This window comes from Lontra canadensis, unplaced genomic scaffold (genome assembly GCF_010015895.1).
Source record: "Lontra canadensis isolate GAN:19392208 unplaced genomic scaffold, GSC_riverotter_1.0 scaffold14, whole genome shotgun sequence".
NCBI lineage: Eukaryota > Metazoa > Chordata > Mammalia > Carnivora > Mustelidae > Lontra > Lontra canadensis.
This window is the reverse complement of record NW_022631008.1, coordinates 5,852,696-5,868,062: the sequence shown is the minus strand read 5'-3', so window position 1 is coordinate 5,868,062 and position 15,367 is coordinate 5,852,696. Positions and strand designations below refer to the sequence as shown.

Genomic DNA, 15,367 nt, shown 5'->3' with positions numbered 1-15,367 from the left:
TTTTATCTGCCATTCATATTTTGATGATATTACTGTAATAGTTTAGATGCCTCATGTTTCTTTGGTAATTTATTTGTCAATTTTTATTACTTTTGTGCTACTTTAATAGCTTTCTGGAAAAAAATATAAGAAGGGTAAATTTATCATTCATGTTTTATCCTGTAAGTAATATCTTGTTTTTTTTTTTGAGAGGAGGAGAGAGAGGGGTAGGGATGGGAAGAGACAATCTTAAGCAGGCTCCACACTTAGCGCAGAGCCTGATTCAGGGCTCCATCTGACAACCCTGAGACCACCACCTGAGCCGAAATTAAGAGTTGGATCCTGAACCAACTGAGCCACCCAGGCGCCCCCAGAAGTAAAATCTTTACAGTCTGTATGCGTAATTTCAGTACTACTTGAGGTGCAAAGTTGATGTTTCAGTATCATTTATAAGCTTGCATTTTGGAGACTGGAATACTTTTAAGTAAATTGTGAACACGGAATCATAGAATTGGAAGAGCCCTTAATAAGCAGTCCAACTCCATTCCTGTCATTGGGTGGGGGCAGAACTAAACCAGCCAAGACAGATGCAAAAATACTCCAGAAGTAAGTGGTCCACATAGCTCTCAGGAGCCCAAGTGGGAGTGTAAGTAAGCCAACTATCCAAAGGTCTGACTAGATCACCTATTTTATTATTCTTGCATATTTAGAGAACAGTTCTAAAAATCTTTCTTAAAACAACTGCTGGATCAATCTTTGGCCTTGTCTTAGCCAGATTGAACCATTCTGCTTTCTTTGACCTTTTCTCAGAGAAGTTGCAGCAATAATAATTTGACTTTTTGTTAAAAAAAAGAAGAAATGCTAACTTAATCTAACCCAGGCATCTGTGAACTTGGATGGGAAGAAAAAAATTATGCATTTTATTTTCCCTAACTTTGATCAGGTATTAGCATTTTCTTCCATTATTTCATCACAATTAAAAAAAATAATAATGAGATAACTATTTCAGTGTATTATTTCCTTTATAAGCATATATATTTTACTTTATGCATTTAGGAACATTTTGAGAAGGGGTCTATAGGGTTCAGTAAAGGACCATGGCAAAAGAATAAAGAAAGGTTACAATCTGATGAGGGCAGTTGGCTAACCTTTAAATGAAAATTCTCAGGACTGTGTTTTGTTTTTTCCATTGAAGGTAACCGTGACTAATGTACTTCATTTAATGTACTGTTGTGCTTTTAGGTTTATGTACAAGTTAATAAAGAGGCAGCAGATGATAAAAATATAGCAAAATCTGCACATGAGTTCTTCCAGCGATTAGAACTGGGTGACACGCAAGCACTTGCACTGTGGCAGAAATTTCGGGACCTCAGCGTAGAAGAATATATGCGGATTTACAAGGTGCCTCCCTGCTCTCCTGCTCTCCTATGATGGGGTGCAGCTCTTGACGGTACTATCGAGTAGTGAAGTTGCTTCCTTTTTTTTTTTTTTTTTTTGAAATAGGCTCCACAGTCAACATGGGGCTTGAACTCAGGACCCTAAGATTAAGAGCCATCTGCTCTACTGCCTGAGCCAGCCGGGGGCTGTATGAACTTACTTCTAAAGCTTGTGTTTTAAAACTAGATTTGTCATTCAGTTGCAAATTGGGATTCAAATACTGTTCTTTGGGCTGGAATTTAGAACCTCAAAAAAAAAATCCTCTGAACTTCACAGTCAAACACCAGGTGGCTTCTGGTATTTGTTTCAGTCTGGCTTCTCTTTTCTCTCTTCTGTTCATTCCCTCACTTTTTCTTAATCGTTTTTTTCCCCTTTCACTTCCTTAGGGCTGTATGTGATGCATTTAATAAACATTTTAGGGGGTGGGAAAAATAAACAGCAAATAAAGAAAATACAAGTCTTTCTGCCATGGACTTTACCGTCCAGCATGGAGACAGCAAATTAACCAAATTAAAGACAATAGAAATTGAGCAACATACTCAGTCTGTTAGGTGGGAATGATGCTATGGAGAAAAATGAAGCAGGGAAGGGGAAGCAGAGCACGCTGTCTGTGGGTGGAATGAAAAGAATTGCATTAAAGAAACCCATACAGCTGGAGTAAGGAAGCAGGGTAAAGAGCAGAAGGAGAGGAGTTTGAAGAGGTTGTAGTGTGGGGCATGGTGTGGGACATTGTCCAGGGCTGTCCATCTGGCTTCTTGCTGCGATGAAGATGTTCTGTGATGTGCTGTCCAGCACGCCACTAGCCTTGGGTGGCTGTCGGGCACTTGAAGCATGAGTAGTGTTACTAAGAGACTAAATTTTCAATTTTATTTAATTTGAATACCCACATGGGCCTTGTAGCTGCCATATCAGATAGCCCATTACTATTGTGAGGACTTGACTGATGTAGGAGGAGTTATTAGAAGGTTTGATGGTGGAGAGTGACCTGATCTTGAACTAATTTCTTATTTTCCCCATCTGTGTAACAGACTGTAGAGTAGCCCATTTTATCTGAGGGCAAGGTAATAGGACATTTAAGTAACTTTCTTTTGTTTCTGAACCATTTTAGCGTCTAGGAGTACACTTTGATGAATACTCTGGAGAATCGTTTTATCGTGAAAAATCTCAAGAAGTTTTGAAGTTGCTGGACAGTAAAGGACTCCTACAGAAAACAGTGTATGGTTGGGTTACTATTCTGTAGTAAAGTTATTTCTTCTTTGAAAAAAATTGGTATTGGTATAGTCTTTCAGGACAATAGAATGTGGCATGCAGCCTTCCTGGCATTTTTTTATAGTGCTTTTTGCTGTTCAAAGTACTTTTCTACATATAGTCTGCTGCTGCCATGACAAAATCCTGGTAGGCTGGAAGAAAAGCTGTTACCTGCTCTTCACATGTGCAGAAACTGAAGCACAGAAGGTATAAGCAACTGGCCTCCTGTCACACAAGCTGATCATGATATAACTGGAAAAAGGAACTTACTCAGCCCTGCATTTTATAAAAAAAAAAAAAAATACTTTGTTCAGAATGGATTTAAGGCACCTTATCTAAATAGGTAGAACACAAACTTTTGAAAGAGTAAAATGAGGAAATCAGGAAGCAGGGGCAGAAAAACTAATAGGGAATCAGGAATGATAATGGCATGTCATATAACACATATTGGGATGCTGTTTCCTTACTGAAGGAAATTTCTAATTTAACTTTGAGCTTCCTGTCAGCCAAACAAAAAGAAATAGTACTGGTCATAGGAGCCCAGGCATCTGTAATATAGAAGCAAACCAGTTGCTTAGAAGTGCCAGTTTTCATAGTATCAAAGAGTACTTTGTCTCCTCATCTTTATGAGGAAGTAATGGACGATGTGGTTCATAACACCTTCAGTAATGTCTGTTAAGACAGATTCTTAGCTTGCCATATACAGATTCTAATTTTTGATAAGATAGGGATGACAGTAACAAAATTCCGTGGTTTATTATGCAAGTATTTTTTGGCATGTTAAAAATTAACCCAATATTTAACCCTGTAATTTGAATTGGAAGAGTATGTTTCATGGTTAAACTGCAGTTGAAATCTCATTTTTCAACTGGGGATGTTAAAGTCTTACCTAAGTTATAAAAAGTAGCTTCTGGTTTGCCAAAGATAATGTTATAGATACTGTACTTTTAAAGGTCTTAACTTATTGTTTCTTCAGAGTTACCTTTTCATATTTTTAGACGAGGAACAGCTATAGTGGATCTTTCTGGGAATGGTGACCCTTCCTCAATCTGTACCGTAATGCGGAGCGATGGGACTTCTCTCTACGCAACCAGGTTTGTATCAAACGTGGAGCTCAACATCAGAATGCATATGGCTTCATGTTCTTTATTGTAGCATCAGTGCCAAAACAATCATTTTATCCTCAAAGCTGTTATTAAATCCTAGTTTCTAAATCTCTTGCTATCATCACTTCAAAAAATATTTATTGGATTTCTATTTATTGCCAGTTATAGTTCCTGGACAGTTTTGATACCATCAGGAAAGTGACTGAAGGAACTATTTACAATTAGTTAAACATCATAGGATTTCCACAGTTGAATACATTGTTCTACAAACTGTAAAACTGAGATACCTTATAATTAACTATAAATATTTTCCAGTTGCACATTGGCAGGAAATATATACTAGAAGGTGGTCATAGTGGCTCAGTGGTGTCCTCACTCTGTCAAGACCGCCTTAAATATTAGTCCTCATTCTGACAGTGGTAAAATAGGCCAAGGGAGAAGTAGGCCATGTGGAAAGGAACAGTCTCTGTTAATCAGTAAGATTGGATTTATCAAGCACACTTATATCTGGGACAAAGCCAATAGGAAGAAGATAGGACCATAAAAAAGGCACACAAGCAGCACGGCCATATTCAGGCTCTTCTGGCAGAAGGCTATGGTGTCTTCCAGGCTGGAGTTTTATATTGGATCATAAACCCACTTTCACAGCATAGTTAAAGAAATGATATTGACTGCTCTTATTAACTACTGTCATTTGTTCCAGACAGCTTTATACAACTCTCTGATTGCCTTAGAAAATTGATCCCTTACTTTGTTACTTTTTCCACATTTCCCTTTATCAGTTCCATACAGGTGGAGTTAGGAAGTAAGAAGAACCCATGTATGTAAGAAGTACATTTCTTTTTGTAGATTAAAAAATAATAGTAGAAAAATATTTTGTGCCAGCCAGTTATTGCTGGACAGATTACCTAAAGAAATCCTTGAGCAGTGGCTTTAAGAAATGTTTCCACTCAGATGAGACACTCCATGTCATAATGATTATAGCTGTCCTGATTTAGTTATCTTTTTTGGGCTAGCCTTCATTAGGTCTAGATTTTTCTGTGTATTTATCTTAATACCTATACTGTCTTTTCTCTTTGGGAGAATAATTGTGTTTTTTGCCACTTGTTGAAATGTTTGATTTTTCACCTCTAACTTTAGTTTCTGTGCTTATCAGTGGGTTCCTTATAGAATGCAGCTATATATGTGGATGTGAATTAAAGGAGTTTGTTAGAATAGACAGAAGTGCGGGAGAATAGACAAGAGCTCGGGATGAGGCTGGAGATCTAGAGTTTTAAGACCACAACTACCATTTACCCTCCCTGAGCCATGGGTTCCTACTTTGGAATAAGAGGCATGAACTAAATGACCTGGCATTCCTTCCTGCTTTCAAATTCAGGTTCTACACACTCAGCTTAAAGCTTTTTCGTGTATTCTCTTTTTTTTATTTCATTGGATCAAAAAGGCTTCTCTTTGTTTTTTCCTTGGCTCAAACCAAAAATCCAATAGGAGTATATATTTGTGATTTCATCTGGGAGATAATCTATACTGGTGTTTCACAACCTTTTTTTCCTTTTTTTCATTATAGCCCTGCTCTCAGGAGTCTTTTTAGCCAATTTTCCGACTTCCCCACCTCATGAAATTTTATTACAGATACCCTCTATATCTGTGATATAGCATGCATGTATGTGCTTTATATGTAAAAAGAATAAGATTTGGGGGTGCCTGGGTGGCACAGTCAGTTAAGCATTTGACTCTTGGTTTTGGCTCAGGTTGTGATCTCAGGGTTGTGAGACTGAGTCCTGAATTGGCTCTGCAGTCAGTGCAGAGTCTGCTCAAGAGACATACTCCCAGTCCTTCTGCCCACCCACGTGCCGCTTGCACGCGTGCGCTCTCTCTCTCTCAAAATAAATAAATCTTAAAAAAAATAAAAAGGTAAGATTTTGTTGTTCCTCAACAGCCAGTTTTTGTCTCTGTTGCTAATGCATTGCTCTATGTTATATCAGAATTACGAGGTGGGAACTAAAGACATTTTGATGATCCCCAACATTTCAGAAGATCTGAGAACTTTTTAAGTCTTCCCAATGTTATATTGTTAACCAGAAATAGTTTTCATTTTAAATTTTTTTTTAAATTTTTTTTCATTTTTAAAGATTTTATTTATTTATATGACAGCCAGATCACAAGTAGGGAGAGAGGCAGGCAGAGAGAGAGGGCGAAGCAGGCTCTCCTCCGAGCAGAGAGCCCGACGCCGGGCTCAACTCCAGGACCCCGGGACCATGACCTGAACCGAAGGCAGAGGCTCAACCCACTGAGCCACCCAGGCGCCCCAATAGTTTTCATTTTAAATTTCAGTATTCTCATAATCGACTTGAAATTTCATAGTTTATGGCTTGTTTTTTCATTATTTCATACTAGATGCAAACTGAGTCTTTCATACTTAGAGAAAGAAGGGTTGAGTTTTTGTCAAAGGACTTTATGGTCTTTCACATTGCTTTAGAAGGTATTGCTTATGACTGATTGGAGACCTTGAAAGTCCTTCATAGTATTAATAGAAGGTAGCTAAAAGATAGTAGTATAGCTGCCACATTATTTGTGTTCTGAGTCTGTTCTTTTTTTAAAAGATTTTATTTATTAATTTGACAGAGAGAGGCATAGCGAGAGAGGGAACACAGGCAGGGGGAGTGGGAGAGGCAGAAGCAGGCTTCCAGCAGAGCAGAGAGCCCGATGATCCCAGGACCCTGGCTAGGATCATGACCTGAGCCGAAGGCAGACGCTTAACGAGTGAACCACCCAGGCGCCCCTTGAATATGTTCTTTAAGAAAGTGTACTGCAGGGACGCCTGGGTGGTTCAGTTTGTTGAGCGGCTGCCTTCGGCTCAGGTCGTGATCCTAGGGTCCTGGGATCGAGTCCCACATCTGGCTCCTGGCTCAGCAGAGAGCTTGCTTCTCCCTCCCACTCTGCCAGCTGCTCTCCCTGCCTGTACTCTCCCTCTCTGTTAAATGAATAAATAAAACCTTAAAAATTTTTTTTCTTAAAAAAAAAAAAAAAGAAAGTTTTGCTGCAGGGTGCCTGGTTGGCTCAGTGGGTTAAAGCCTCTGCCTTCAGCTCAGGTCATGATCCCAGGGTCCTGGGATCAAGCCCTGCGTCGGGCTCTCTGCTCCTTGGGGAGAATGCTTCTCCCTCTGCCTCTGCCTCTCTCTGTCTCTCTTTCTATCTCTCTCTGTCTCTCATGAATAAATAAATAGAATTTTTTTTTAAAAAGTGTACTGCAGAAAAGTGACACTTAGGTAATTCTTTCCAGTAGAGGCTTAATTAACAAATCATGAAGCATTTACCTACAGGTACTTTGCCTGGAGTTATTTTAGTTAGTACTACCACTCCCAGAGCTTATATTTATTTATTTATTTTTAAATCTTTCCACAGTACTTTTATTATTGCTTTTCCCCAAGCTATTTTTACTACTATTACTTTATATCAAAGTATGGTATTGGGATTATGTAATCATCTGTCGTATACCTTAGGCATGGGATAGTAGGACTTCTTAATTAGAAAAGCCTCATTAATATTAAATAGGTAAAGCAAATTTTTACCCAGATCTGCTTAGTAACTCTTAATCTATGGCCATTTTTTTTCAGAGATCTTGCTGCTGCTATAGATCGAATGGACAAGTACAATTTTGATGCAATGATTTATGTGGTAAGTAATCACAATAAAAAACAAAAGATTATGATCTCTACCTCATGAAACTGCAAAGATGGAAATTAGTATACCATGTTGAAAAACTTTGGAAAATAATTTTGTCAAAATATAAAAGGAATTCAGTGTTAAGTTTATTTAACGTGGAAACCACTATGTTAAAAACAAAAGTGAAAACATTCACATTGCTTCATGATTAAAAAAAAAATTACTCAAATCAGGAAAATGGTTATATGAAATGAATATGTACAGGTTACCATAATGTACTTTTTTAAAAGTAACTTTATTTTTTAAAGATTTTATTTATTTATTTGACAGAGAGACACAGCGAGAGAGGGACACAAGCAGGGGGAGCGGGAGAGGGAGAAGCAGGCTTCCCCTGAGCAGGGAGCCTCAATCACAGCTCAATCCCAGGACCCCAGGATCATGACCTGAGCCAAAGGCATACACTTAAGGACTGAGCCACCCAGGTGCCCCAACTTATTTTAAATATTTAAGCCTCATGAGTTTTAGAATAGTACAGAGTTTCCATGGACCCTTCACCCAGCCTTCTCCGAAGATAGTATCTTCCATAGCCATAGTACTTTGTCTTTACCAAGAAACTGACATTGGTAAAGACCTTAGTTAAATTCCACCAGTTTGGGTACACCTGGGTGGCTCAGTCAGTTAAGCATCTGACTCTTGATTTTGGCTCAGGTCATGATCTCAGGGTCCTGAGATTGGGCCCCACATCAGGCTCTGCTGCTTCTTTCCCACTCTTTCCCTTTGCCCCTCACCCCGCTTGCACACACTCTCTCTCCCCATCTCTAAAATAAATAAGTAAAATCTTTTAAAAAAAGAAATTCCACCAAGTTTTACATGTGCTTATGTGTTGGCCTAATATGTTGGGGTGGGGGTTGTGAAATTGTGTCATGTGTAGATAATGTAACCATCATAACATTCAGAATAGACAACTTTTCCATCATGAAATAAACTCCCTCTTGGCAACCACTTAATAATTGCCCTTTATCCCCTACCGTAACCCCTAGCAACCATTGCTCTGTTCTCCATCACTACAGTGTTGACACTATGAAAATGTTACATAAATAGAATCACAGCAGGTAATCTTGAGATTGGCTCTTCTCACTCAGCATAGTGAATGCCTTGAGACCCACCCAGGCTGTTGTGTGCACCAGTAGTTTGTTCTTTTATTGCTGAGGGTTACTCTGTGGTCTCTTCCCTCTCCTTCCTCTCCAGGTGCCACCTCCCTTTCCCCTAAGAAAAAAAGTTGCCATTAAATAACTTATTAGAGCTGAGCTTCATCCTTCTTGGGGATAAAGGTCATGATAGCTGAAGGAGAAAGAATTTAAATAGAATACTCATGAGATTAAAGTTCATCTTCCCTCGTAATTCAGTGAAGTGCTACAGATCTTACTTTCTTCTCTTGTAGAGCACTCAGCTTAGACCTTCTGCTGCTGGCATCTTCTTTGTGTACTTACTTAAAATACATCAGTGGACAATGAATCTAGTGTGTCAAAACTCAAATATTTTTATTTATTCTCCACCTATTTTTGTAGGTTAACTTGTCACTTAATTTTTTCTTTCCCCAAGACAGATAAAGGGCAAAAAAAGCATTTTCAGCAAGTGTTCCAGATGCTGCAGATCATGGGATATGACTGGGCAGAAAGGTAATGTCCGCATGGTTTGTAACTGTCTGCTCACGATCGTTAAGGATTTGTTAGGTCAGCCAAGTCCCAAAATATACCAAGTTGTTGAAGGTCATCATTCAGATTTCACTTCTTTATTTCAGGGTATTAGTGTAGAAGCAGATTTGTTTTTTACATTAATTTATGTCCTGGTTATATTCATTTATAACTTATAAACATTTAATAAATATCTTTATTAGACATCTGCTCTCAGTGGCTTGATTTCCAAAATTCTTAATCCCTCCTTTTTATCCACCAAGACAACTAGTAATTTAATCACCTCTTAGTGATTATCTCTATAAAATGAAGCTGTGTGTTTAACATCTTTTATGGCATATGATAAATCGCATCCTATTTATTAATTTTGAAAAGTCCTTATATGAGAGTTGAAGTTTGGACTGCTCTCTGAAAGTGTATAATTTTACACTTGGATCATCTGTTCTCTCTCTCATTTCAGGTGCCAGCACGTGCCCTTTGGAGTGGTGCAGGGAATGAAGACTCGAAGAGGAAATGTTACTTTTCTGGAAGATGTTCTAAATGAGATTCGATCGAGGATGCTACAGAACATGGCTTCTATTAAGAGTGAATTCACTTTATTGTTGCGGTCATAACTTAGACGCCCCTTGGATGTTTTGTGGGACTTTGGTGCCATGCAGTTTATTTTGACCATCATCCCTCTCTTCACTTTCCCTAACCTTGTCAAAAATAGCTTGCACTAATTAGAGGTGCCAGAGGTTTTAGACTTGCCGCTTGGTGTCATTCAGTTCAATATCTGAATTTATATGACCCTAGGCCTCTTTTTATGGGCAGCTTCAGCCTTGTCATTCCACTCTTGGGGTGGTTATGTGAAATTCCCATGTTACGTAATAGGAAACAGGTCACAAGTTCTCATGACTTTGTTTAACCTTGGAAAAGTAAGTACCAGCTTTATCTAATGTCTCATAAGGGATATTTATGAGAAATGTGAATTTGTGTTTCTTAGCTTTATCCAAGGTAAATTAGCCTAAATTAGGAAAGTAAATTGCCTGCCGTGAAGCTGTTTGTTCTTACTGGCAGTATATATTTTTGGCAGATTTTATCAGAATCCCTGATTCTCTGCGGTTCTGTGTAAGTTAAAGATAGATGCCTCTGTCTGTTCCAGCCACCAGAGAACTGGAGAACCCACAGGAGACTGCAGAGAGGGTTGGACTTGCCGCACTCATTATTCAGGTCTGTTATGATTGCCTCCTGTGAGACCCTTCTGTTTGCTAGAACAAACCCCAGTGCTAAAAATGTATTCTTGTCATTCTAGGACTTCAGAGGTTTACTCTTATCTGACTATCAGTTCAGCTGGGATCGTGTTTTCCAGAGTCGTGGGGACACAGGCGTCTTCTTGCAGTACACGCATGCCCGCCTCCACAGGTGAGGGGCATCTGCTGGGAAACGCTGAGCCTTCCTAGGGTGGGGCTGGGCTGGTGTGCTCTGAAGATCTGAGGTCCTGTTTGCTGGGCTTCTCCAATATCTCACATCCAAAACTAGTTAGAAATATAGTGGACCACCTGTTAGGTTTGGTTTTTAAAATACTTATTGAGCATCTCTGTCAGAGGTGCTTTTATGTATGTTGCCTTCTTTAGTACTCAGAATAACGCTGCCAGAGAATATGCTCCCATTTTCAGGGGGAGAAACAGAGGAAAAATTGAGGCATTGTGACAAACTTGCAGTTATTATGTCCTTGGATGACTTGTTTAATCCTTTATTGTTTTTAAACTTTTGAAAACAGTTTGGAAGAGACTTTTGGATGTGGTTATCTAAATGATTTCAACACTGCTTGTTTACAAGAGCCACAGTCTGTTTCCATTCTCCAGCATCTTCTCAGGTAGGATTTTCTAGTCTTATTGAGTCTGCACCTGCTTAGTGAAATGACTGTTGATGGTTTGCTGACCACTGACGTGAACAAGCCGGTAGCTAGCTCCTGCCCCCCTGCCACCAGTACCTGCCCTTTGAGGGAAGACAAAGGAGGACACCATCAAGGTCAATCCTTGGGACTTAAAAATATCACTGCTGAATCACTGCAGGTGCCTGACATCCTCTGGGTCATGGAATGAGAATGGAAACCTGATAAAAGCATCAACTTTTAGTTTTGGGAAGGATCATCTTCCTCCCCCTCTTGGACAAGTGAAGGAAACCTCTGCCTGCGTGCGGCTTCCATGAAACTGTTGAGTTCCTCATCTGCCTCATGGTTTCCGTTGACAGTCTCAAATACATACCTACTTAGTGCCCCGACACTGAGCAAGAGATCACGCCTTTAAGCTCTTACAAGCATTGTTGGTGAAGCTAGACTTGTCAGGAGATACTAATCTCTGGAAAGGATGTGGGTAGTTAGCAAGGCACTTTTCTCTGATCGCCACACAGTGGTCAGCGGCTCCCTTCTGGGATCAGAGGGGTCCGTTTTCTCACATTTGACTGATTTGTTAGAAAATAAGCCAACCTGGTTTTCTTGGCGTTGAAGGTAGACTCTGTTTTGCTAGTTTCTGTTTTGCTAGTTTCTATATTATGTTCCTAACATGGCTGTAAGCTTTATACGTTCAATTTAATAGCCTGAGTCATTGATCTAGGCTAGGCCCAAGAGATATCAAAATGATTTAGAAAGTACCTGCCATCAAGGGATTTGTAAGAAAGATGTGCCTTTACCTTCAAACGCACACAAGGTCTTTTTTCATGTACCTTCTACTCTTCTTTTAGAGAGAGCAAGAGCACACATAGGGGCAGAGGGAGAGAGAGAGAAACTTAAACAGGCTCCATGCTGGGCATGGAACCTGATACAGGGCACGGTCTCACCACCCGAAGATCATGACCTGAGCTGAAACCAAGAGTCAGATGCTCAACCAACCGAGACACCCAGGCCCCCCATACCTTCTACTCTTACTGATGATCAGTCAACCTTACATTGAAGATCTTAACATCTTAGCTTAGTAGTCTTAGTCTTCCCTTGCCCACTGCTCCTGTTGTGTTTCTTTTAGGTTTGACGAGGTGCTTTATAGATCATCTCAGGACCTTCAACCCAGGCACATTGTCAGTTATCTTCTAACTCTAAGGTACTTCATAACCTTGCTGTTTTCAGGTATTGAAGACATGGGAGACCTGATCTGACAAAGGACTTTTCTTTCTTCTAAAGTTTTCCTATAAACAAACCCCTTGGCCTAAAAAGTGAAATGCCTTAAGTTACAGGAATTCTTGCTTCATCTTTGCAAATCAGCAGTTAATATTTATTCGTTGAGTGATACAAGGTGCAGTCATTACAGTCCGGTGGAACCAACAGCTTTGTCACAGGTAGTTACATAACAGCACATATGTGTTAGGATAGAGTGGACCTAAGAGACTATGTTCGGGCACTCAGTGTAGCCTTGATGGAGGAGAAGGGGCTTCTCGGAGAAGAGGCATCAGTATTAATCAGGAGAAGCAAGGTGGCAGAAAAGGAAGAAAAAGCCCAGATTTGCTCATGCTACGTTAATGGAACTAGACGCATGGTCCTGGGAAGGGTGAGAAATGAGTGTATAAAGGCCTTTTGCATGTATTAAGGCATTTCAGCTTATTTTCAGGGCATTGGAGTCCATAAAAAGACTTTGAATAGAGACACAGAAAAATCGGTGAGCTAGAAGGGTAAAGGATGAATTGGAGGGCAAATCAGTTTAATAGGAATTTCATACTAGCTGTTTCAGAAGCTCTGACTATAAGGTATTTTCTAGAGCAATGTTTGTATCTTTCCATAAACCTATTTAAGGAAATACTTGCTTTTACTCAAGATTTACTGAAATCAGATTTATTGGTACTGTTTTCTTGATTATCCTTTTTACCTGTCTTCCCCAGATTTAAATATTTTTTTTCCTTTAAACTCTGTAGTCACAGAGAAATAAAGAAGCCAGAAAGTCTAATTAAAGGTCTGTTAATCATTGAAGTGAATGTTGGAAGCATCATTTCTCTGGCATATTATTCTATTTGCTGCTTCTGCCTAAATAGAAGATACTTTAGAGAAGAGGGGCCAGTGTGTGTGCAGCTGCCCAATAACTAATCTTTACCCTTCCTCCTCACCGTACAGAGGGGGAATGTCCATGCCATGTTATAGCTTTCATCCTAAAAGATCCCTGAATGAGAAAAACTAATTTTTAGGAAGGAATCCCCTATCTTTATGAAGGAGTGAAATCCTAATCTTAAATTCTTGAGGTATTACGACCAAAATCTAAAGTTGTAGTTTAATGTGTTTTACTTTTCCTGTTATAGAAAAGCAGATGAATTCAAGTCTCAACTTTCAGTGTTGCACACATCCTTTACTGGCCCTGGGCTTTGATTTCCTTAAGTTGAGGGAGTAAGATACCAAGCTTATGTGTTATAACAGGAAATTACTGCTGGTCTTCATTTTCATCTTCTCTGGTCTGTCTTCCATTTCAGTCATCTTGCAGCTATGGCACACAAGACACTGCTTATAAAAGACAGTCCTCCCGAAGTGGCTGGGGTATGTCAAGTGTTTTCTGTGTAAACTCTACATCCTCTTAATATTACTGAGTCAATTTTGTAAGTGTTCCTAAAATAGCATCTTGTGGTTCGGCTACAGTAGTGTTCTTATGGACTCAAGTGGTAATTAGAATTGGACTGAAACAATCAGTTTATATACTTTCCAACACTGGACTATGAAACACATCTTCCTAGGTCAAGTGTTCAAGTGAAGAGTTCCCCTTATCTGAAGTTATACTTTGAATAAGATAATGAATGATCCTGTCACTCTCACTCCCCAGCTCTTGGGTACCAGTCATATTATAAGGGATGCTAGGAATTTGTCTTTCCTCGCCAACAGCAAACCCGGAAGCACTCTGAGATACTGTTCCTACTTTAAATTAGAAGAAAGTTAAAATTACTTTTGAAAATGTTCTTTATTCACTTATAATTAGCCTGTTAGTGAATTTAATCATTCTTTGTTTTATTTCTTAGGCCAGACTTCATCTTTTCAGAGCTGTGCGTTCTGTCCTAGCCAATGGAATGAAACTTCTTGGAATAATACCTGTATGTAGGATGTAATTTCTAATTAAAATAGCTTTCTAAATATGAAGTGAATTCTAGTTATCTATTCTTATATGCCTTGTTTAGAATTTAAACTGTTATTCTGTATCAGAATCTATATTTTAGTAAGCCTAAGTGATTTATCAACTTACTAACTCTTTTATCTAAAAAAAAAAATCATTTGAGTTCCCTCCTGATCAGTAAGTACGAAACAGTTTTATAAAACTAACTCAAAACTTTTAAAATTCATTGCAGTCTATTGGGGATAAAAGATTAGATTTTAAGCTCCAGCTTGAGGTTTTCACAGCATCATTCTTCCAGAAACTGTTCTTATAAGTGAGATTATCTCATGTTTGCATCAGATAAAATTGATAAAAGCAATTTCAGTTTTCTTATAATAATGGCTGGCTCTGAATCAATTTAGGGAGACCAGAATTAAGCCTTTTTGCCTATACAGCTGACAGCCACTCCCAGAGAACAGATCTCATACTTTTCTTTCATTGATCTGTACAGGTAACTCTTACATGAACTTGGGAATGGAATAGATTTGAATGACAAGGAATTACTTGTACATATATTGTACTAGGATCTTTTTATAAAAATTTGTCCCATCAGTTAAACCATAATTTGAAATGGAATTTCTTAAGCCACTTCTTTCGTGTACCTGCATATTGGCCAAGGATATTTTGTGTGATTTGTTCAGGTAACATAAGTTGATGCGGTCTGTTCAGTCAGTATGGCCATCCTCATCTGCCAGTATTTCCATCCAGACTGCTATCATTTATCGTAAATGCTGCTACTAGAAGTCTTCTGAATATTAGTGACAATCTACTTTTACGAATAGAGAAGGAAATTATCATGAACCAACACTTCTGTAGGTGAATGAAGATAGTTTTATATTGGCAAGTGTGGTACACCTTCTTAGTCCTAGAAAACTCATCCACGCAGTCTCAATTTTAAATATGTAGCTTCCAGATTACTAATTTTTACTCAAAGTATCATTATTTCCTTAGCACAAACCAGCCACGGAATAAAAATGTACAATTGGGACATGTTTTTCATGTCCTGTATCCTTCTCCACTTGTTTGGAGATCATATCCCAGATCTGTGGTAGCCACCTCATTTGAATTCACCCCTCTGAATCTTGAGTGAAATGACATAGGGACAATGAAAATTAGGGCCTAGTGTCTGCAGAAGCAGCTC

General features: G+C 38.9%; 1 protein-coding gene across 1 annotated transcript in view; it reads left to right on the top strand.

The window, feature by feature from the left end:
- The window catches only part of RARS2 (arginyl-tRNA synthetase 2, mitochondrial), a 58,426-nt gene extending 44,244 nt beyond the window's left edge, over window positions 1-14,182 (top strand). The window contains exons 9-20 of the mRNA XM_032858083.1: window positions 1,222-1,380; window positions 2,525-2,631; window positions 3,663-3,758; window positions 7,388-7,448; window positions 9,039-9,115; window positions 9,591-9,715; window positions 10,275-10,342; window positions 10,425-10,534; window positions 10,893-10,988; window positions 12,133-12,207; window positions 13,559-13,622; window positions 14,096-14,182. Coding sequence (XP_032713974.1) covers window positions 1,222-1,380; window positions 2,525-2,631; window positions 3,663-3,758; window positions 7,388-7,448; window positions 9,039-9,115; window positions 9,591-9,715; window positions 10,275-10,342; window positions 10,425-10,534; window positions 10,893-10,988; window positions 12,133-12,207; window positions 13,559-13,622; window positions 14,096-14,182 — 1,125 coding nt within the window. The remainder of the gene's footprint in view (window positions 1-1,221; window positions 1,381-2,524; window positions 2,632-3,662; window positions 3,759-7,387; window positions 7,449-9,038; window positions 9,116-9,590; window positions 9,716-10,274; window positions 10,343-10,424; window positions 10,535-10,892; window positions 10,989-12,132; window positions 12,208-13,558; window positions 13,623-14,095) is intronic.
- Window positions 14,183-15,367: the final 1,185 nt, after the last annotated feature.